The sequence below is a fragment of the Oncorhynchus tshawytscha genome, linkage group LG09 (assembly GCF_018296145.1).
Source record: "Oncorhynchus tshawytscha isolate Ot180627B linkage group LG09, Otsh_v2.0, whole genome shotgun sequence".
Classification (NCBI taxonomy): domain Eukaryota; kingdom Metazoa; phylum Chordata; class Actinopteri; order Salmoniformes; family Salmonidae; genus Oncorhynchus; species Oncorhynchus tshawytscha.
In genome coordinates this window covers 83,271,165-83,278,379 of record NC_056437.1, presented here as the reverse complement: position 1 = coordinate 83,278,379, position 7,215 = coordinate 83,271,165, and the positions used below count along the sequence as shown (strand labels likewise).

General features: G+C 44.7%; 1 protein-coding gene across 5 annotated transcripts in view; it reads left to right on the top strand.

The window, feature by feature from the left end:
- LOC112235563 (RNA binding protein fox-1 homolog 3) overlaps positions 1-7,215 on the top strand; it is a 310,477-nt gene that overhangs the window by 221,442 nt on the left and 81,820 nt on the right. For all 5 annotated transcript variants that reach the window (XM_042327697.1, XM_042327698.1, XM_042327694.1 and 2 more), the window contains one exon: positions 5,088-5,197. In XM_042327697.1, the coding sequence (XP_042183631.1) occupies positions 5,088-5,197 (110 nt within the window). The remainder of the gene's footprint in view (positions 1-5,087; positions 5,198-7,215) is intronic.

The window sequence follows — 7,215 nt, the reverse complement described above, 5'->3', positions numbered from 1 at the left end:
ATGACTGTAACATGTGTTGGAGACTGAGGCAGTTAAAGGTTGACTGTAACACGTGTTGGAGACTGAGGCAGTTAAAGGTATGACTGTAACGTGTTGGAGACTGAGGCAGTTAAAGGTATGACTGTAACGTGTTGGAGACTGAGGCAGTTAAAGGTTGACTGTAATATGTGTTGGAGACTGAGGCAGTTAAAGGTTGACTGTAACACGTGTTGGAGACTGAGGCAGTTAAAGGTATGACTGTAACGTGTTGGAGACTGAGGCAGTTAAAGGTTGACTGTAACATGTGTTGGAGACTGAGGCAGTTAAAGGTTGACTGTAACATGTGTTGGAGACTGAGGCAGTTAAAGGTTGACTGTAACATGTGTTGGAGACTGAGGCAGTTAAAGGTTGACTGTAACATGTGTTGGAGACTGAGGCAGTTAAAGGTTGACTGTAACATGTGTTGGAGACTGAGGCAGTTAAAGGTTGACTGTAACATGTGTTGGAGACTGAGGCAGTTAAAGGTTGACTGTAATATGTGTTGGAGACTGAGGCAGTTAAAGGTTGACTGTAACATGTGTTGGAGACTGAGGCAGTTAAAGGTTGACTGTAACATGTGTTGGAGACTGAGGCAGTTAAAGGTTGACTGTAACATGTGTTGGAGACTGAGGCAGTTAAAGGTTGACTGTAACATGTGTTGGAGACTGAGGCAGTTAAAGGTATGACTGTAACGTGTTGGAGACTGAGGCAGTTAAAGGTTGACTGTAATATGTGTTGGAGACTGAGGCAGTTAAAGGTTGACTGTAACGTGTTGGAGACTGAGGCAGTTAAAGGTTGACTGTAACATGTGTTGGAGACTGAGGCAGTTAAAGGTATGACTGTAACGTGTTGGAGACTGAGGCAGTTAAAGGTTGACTGTAACATGTGTTGGAGACTGAGGCAGTTAAAGGTTGACTGTAACACGTGTTGGAGACTGAGGCAGTTAAAGGTATGACTGTAACGTGTTGGAGACTGAGGCAGTTAAAGGTATGACTGTAACATGTGTTGGAGACTGAGGCAGTTAAAGGTTGACTGTAACACGTGTTGGAGACTGAGGCAGTTAAAGGTATGACTGTAATGTGTTGGAGACTGAGGCAGTTAAAGGTATGACTGTAACATGTGTTGGAGACTGAGGCAGTTAAAGGTATGACTGTAACGTGTTGGAGACTGAGGCAGTTAAAGGTTGACTGTAACACGTGTTGGAGACTGAGGCAGTTAAAGGTATGACTGTAACGTGTTGGAGACTGAGGCAGTTAAAGGTTGACTGTAACACGTGTTGGAGACTGACGCAGTTAAAGGTATGACTGTAACGTGTTGGAGACTGAGGCAGTTAAAGGTATGACTGTAACGTGTTGGAGACTGAGGCAGTTAAAGGTTGACTGTAGCATGTGTTGGAGACTGAGGCAGTTAAAGGTATGACTGTAACGTGTTGGAGACTGAGGCAGTTAAAGGTTGACTGTAACACGTGTTGGAGACTGAGGCAGTTAAAGGTATGACTGTAACGTGTTGGAGACTGAGGCAGTTAAAGGTTGACTGTAACACGTGTTGGAGACTGAGGCAGTTAAAGGTATGACTGTAACGTGTTGGAGACTGAGGCAGTTAAAGGTATGACTGTAACGTGTTGGAGACTGAGGCAGTTAAAGGTTGACTGTAACGTGTTGGAGACTGAGGCAGTTAAAGGTTGACTGTAACATGTGTTGGAGACTGAGGCAGTTAAAGGTTGACTGTAACGTGTTGGAGACTGAGGCAGTTAAAGGTTGACTGTAACGTGTGTTGGAGACTGAGGCAGTTAAAGGTATGACTGTAACGTGTTGGAGACTGAGGCAGTTAAAGGTTGACTGTAACATGTGTTGGAGACTGAGGCAGTTAAAGGTTGACTGTAACACGTGTTGGAGACTGAGGCAGTTAAAGGTATGACTGTAACGTGTTGGAGACTGAGGCAGTTAAAGGTATGACTGTAACGTGTTGGAGACTGAGGCAGTTAAAGGTTGACTGTAACGTGTTGGAGACTGAGGCAGTTAAAGGTTGACTGTAACATGTGTTGGAGACTGAGGCAGTTAAAGGTATGACTGTAACATGTGTTGGAGACTGAGGCAGTTAAAGGTATGACTGTAACGTGTTGGAGACTGAGGCAGTTAAAGGTTGACTGTAACACGTGTTGGAGACTGAGGCAGTTAAAGGTATGACTGTAACGTGTTGGAGACTGAGGCAGTTAAAGGTTGACTGTAACACGTGTTGGAGACTGAGCGCAGTTAAAGGTATGACTGTAACGTGTTGGAGACTGAGGCAGTTAAAGGTATGACTGTAACGTGTTGGAGACTGAGGCAGTTAAAGGTTGACTGTAGCATGTGTTGGAGACTGAGGCAGTTAAAGGTATGACTGTAACGTGTTGGAGACTGAGGCAGTTAAAGGTTGACTGTAACACGTGTTGGAGACTGAGGCAGTTAAAGGTATGACTGTAACGTGTTGGAGACTGAGGCAGTTAAAGGTTGACTGTAACACGTGTTGGAGACTGAGGCAGTTAAAGGTATGACTGTAACGTGTTGGAGACTGAGGCAGTTAAAGGTATGACTGTAACGTGTTGGAGACTGAGGCAGTTAAAGGTTGACTGTAACGTGTTGGAGACTGAGGCAGTTAAAGGTTGACTGTAACATGTGTTGGAGACTGAGGCAGTTAAAGGTTGACTGTAACGTGTTGGAGACTGAGGCAGTTAAAGGTTGACTGTAACGTGTGTTGGAGACTGAGGCAGTTAAAGGTTGACTGTAACATGTGTTGGAGACTGAGGCAGTTAAAGGTTGACTGTAACATGTGTTGGAGACTGAGGCAGTTAAAGGTTGACTGTAACATGTGTTGGAGACTGAGGCAGTTAAAGGTATGACTGTAACATGTGTTGGAGACTGAGGCAGTTAAAGGTTGACTGTAACACGTGTTGGAGACTGAGGCAGTTAAAGGTATGACTGTAACGTGTTGGAGACTGAGGCAGTTAAAGGTTGACTGTAACATGTGTTGGATGACTGAGGCAGTTAAAGGTTGACTGTAGTAATAAGGGCTACTGTCAGTAACAGTAACCCTTTATCTCATGCTGCATAGTGAAGTGCTATGTACTTATTTCCAATATGTCCACCCCATCCCCAGCCCACTGTATTTAGGAAGAACATGACACTGTATCAGAGGATGATAGAAGCACTTGTGCTGCTACTCGCTGGGGAAGGTCCCTCTCTTAATTAGCAGTAGGAGCTCATTGACGCTGCTCCCGGCCTGCAGTGTATCTCTCTCTCTCTCTCTCTCTCTCTCTCTCTCTCTCTCTCTCTCTCACAGACACACACTTGCACACACGCTCTTGAAATTGTGTGAACCCTGGATGGCAACAGCAAAGCAATCACAGCGTAGCAATGCCCCCCACGCCTGGCCCATTAATAACAGTAATACACACACCGCGCCCTAGCCACCTCCACCGCCAGCCGCCGAGAGCACCACTGACACTTTAATGGGCATTTTTTACTTTTGTTTTTAAATAATGCATGTGTTGCTTGTCAGCACTGCTTCCAGTTTCCCCCACCTCCCCTTTGCAGCATTCCTTATTGCAGAAATTACAATGGGGACCTGCGTTCATCATACTTGGGGACATGTAGTAGTGTGTGTGTGTAAATCATATGTTGTGGGGACCTTAGTGTTAGTGTGTATGTGTGTAAATCATATGTTGTGGGGACCTTAGTGTTAGTGTGTGTGTAAATCATATGTTGTGGGGACCTTAGTGTTAGTGTGTGTGTGTAAATCACATGTTGTGGGGACCTTAGTGTTAGTGTGTGTGAAATCATATGTTGTGGGGACCTTAGTGTTAGTGTGTGTGTAAATCATATGTTGTGGGGACCTTAGTGTTAGTGTGTGTGTGTGTAAATCATATGTTGTGGGGACCTTAGTGTTAGTGTGTGTGTAAATAATATGTTGTGGGGACCTTAGTGTTAGTGTGTGTGTGTAAATCATATGTTGTGGGGACCTTAGTGTTAGTGTGTGTGTAAATCATATGTTGTGGGGACCTTAGTGTTAGTGTGTGTGTGTAAATCATATGTTGTGGGGACCTTAGTGTTAGTGTGTGTGTAAATCATATGTTGTGGGGACCTTAGTGTTAGTGTGTGTGTGTAAATCATATGTTGTGGGGACCTTAGTGTTAGTGTGTGTGTGTAAATCATATGTTGTGGGGACCTTAGTGTTAGTGTGTGTGTGTAAATCATATGTTGTGGGGACCTTAGTGTTAGTGTGTGTGTGTAAATCATATGTTGTGGGGACCTTAGTGTTAGTGTGTGTGTGTAAATCATATGTTGTGGGGACCTTAGTGTTAGTGTGTGGGCTGGCTCCTCGGCTGCTGCAGGGGCCTAACTTAAGGGGGATTCTCTCCTCTCCAGGCAGAAGCTCTTCATACACAGCAGCCGTGTCACTGTGGCCAGGGCTGGAGGCGGAGGGCGGAGGGCCGGGCTTACATGTCTCATACAGGGTTGCCAATGTTGTGGTCTGACTGTCCTCACATAGAGAGTGTGCTAATGCGGGTGGTAATGTGAATAAGGGGGGTGGAGGATGGAGGGAACGGGAGTTCGAGGGTCAAGGGGTTTGACTTTCTGTGTTGATGGAACAAGGACTAACCAGAGCTGTATGTAACATACTGTATGAGGCACAGTCATGGGTGGCTTTGTACAGACTTTCTCTGACAGATCTCTCCTTCAGCACACCTCTGATCGTTACACACTGATGTTATCACTGTAAGCATCTCATTAGGCTAGCTGGAGGTTCTATCATATGCAGTTGGAACACATGTACTTGTGCTATCGATTTCACAGCAGCTACATTTCCCTGTTCATCATAAACCTCTGAAATCAATATTCATAACAATCAATGTGGTGCTCTCTATTATATTTCTTATTTCTTTCTTTTATTTCAATTCCTGTGGCTGTGCAATGATTTCCTATGATTTAATTTTCCAATCCTGCTAATAAAGCCTAGTACATTGCTGGAGTGTAGTGTAGTCCATTTTAATGACTCTGTGTTTTCTCTCCTCTCTGTTTGTGTCCATGTAGGAAACACATTGTGTAAATCAGGAAGCATTGCTGTCTTCGGGAACGTGGTGTACAGCGGGCTGCTCAACGAGCACCTCTGGCATTTAGGAGTTCCCCTCTTCACGAGACTGGTAAGAGCAGCTCTGGCCCCTCACATCACACTTACTTCTCACACTTACCTCCATTTTGTACTGAGCACCTCACGTGGCTCCGTGTGGCAGCGGAGAATTCAGGTGGATGAATCTCTGCCTGCAGTCTCTTGTGGCTGGGTTTGATGCCCCTACGGTTGAATCTCTGCCTGCAGTCTCTTGTGGCTGGGTTTGATGCCCCTACGGTTGAATCTCTGCCTGCAGTCTCTTGTGGCTGGGTTTGATGCCCCTACTGTTGAATCTCTGCCTGCAGTCTCTTGTGGCTGGGTTTGATGCCCCTACTGTTGAATCTCTGCCTGCAGTCTCTTGTGGCTGGGTTTGATGCCCCTACGGTTGACATCTTGTTATCTGAAGTTGTAATATGCTCCACGATATGAAAGTCCTGCACAGTAAGTTTTAAGTCAAGGAATCCCCACCACATCTAAGCCATTTGTTGTATTTCATTCTTTTGAACGTCTTTGGTTCCTCTAAAGGTTTGAGCTGAAGCTAAGAAAGCCCAATGTGAGTAGAAGTCAAGACGTCAACAGAGTCTTCTACATTCCTCTCTGGCCCTAGATACAGAGGTGAAGGCATATGTGGTTCTCCTTTTTCTCTGCCTTTCAGGTTCTTATAGAGAGAGAGAGTCTAGTTTCCTTTTGGAAAAGAGCAAAACCAGCTAAATAATTCATGAAATGTAGTTTCATGCAGACAGCCTAAATGAAAATTACAGGATTATAATTAAGGGCTTGAGAGTACAAGTTGATACTTGGGTTAAGAATGAATGATAAGTATTTACCCGTTCTGTCAAAAGGAAATTTCATGTTGGTTTAGACTTGGATATAAATCGGCTGATGTCAGTTAGCATACAGGCTTTCAGTAATGTCACACAGGGATAAGAAATGTTGACAAACTCAGGATTGGTAACTTGTTATATGTTATAAGTTAATTGATTTTCTTTTCAACGCTATCATGTATCTTTACAATTGGATAGATCTATCATGCTTTTGTCAGTTAAGAACCATGACTGTATATGAGTCGGCTCTGTTACCAAAATGGCAGGAATCCAAAACTGTGGAAGTGAGGGATTCCAGAGCCATCCTCATGAGAGAACTATGAACCAAATATTGTGGCTCCAGGGCAAACACAATGCTGGAGATCATTTTCTCTCCAAGTGTGTGTTTCCAACAGTTTGCTACACCATGTGTCCAATTGGCATCCTATTGTCTGTATGGGTGTGGTCCTATGTGGTCACCACAAGAAGTCAGCATGGTATGTAAAAGTTACAACAAGAAATTAGGGTACATAAAAAGGGATGTTGTAGAAAAAAAAAGTTTACAGTATAGAAATACGTTTCCTGCAACTTTGCTGATAGGAATATGAAAATATGTCCAAAAGGTCAACTGAAAGCACTCACAGACACAAAACACAAACACTACAATATAAACCAACACAAACACACCTACACACACACACACACACACACACTACACACACACACACACACACACACACACACACACACACACACACACACACACACACACGCACACACACACACACACACCTACACACACCTACACACACACACACACCTACACACACACACACACACCTACACACACACACACACTACACACACACACACACACACACACGCACACACACACACACACACACCTACACACACACACACACACGCACACACCCACACACACACACACACACGCACACACACACCTACACACACACACACACACACACACACACACACCTACACACACACACACACACGCACACACCCACACCCACACACGCACACACACGCACACACACACACACCTACACACACCTACACACACACCCCCACACACACACACACACACACACACACCTACACACACACCTACACACACACCCCACACACACACACTACACACACTACACACACACACACACACACACACACACACACACACACACACACACACACAGAGAGGCACAGTAAATGATTCAGAGCATGA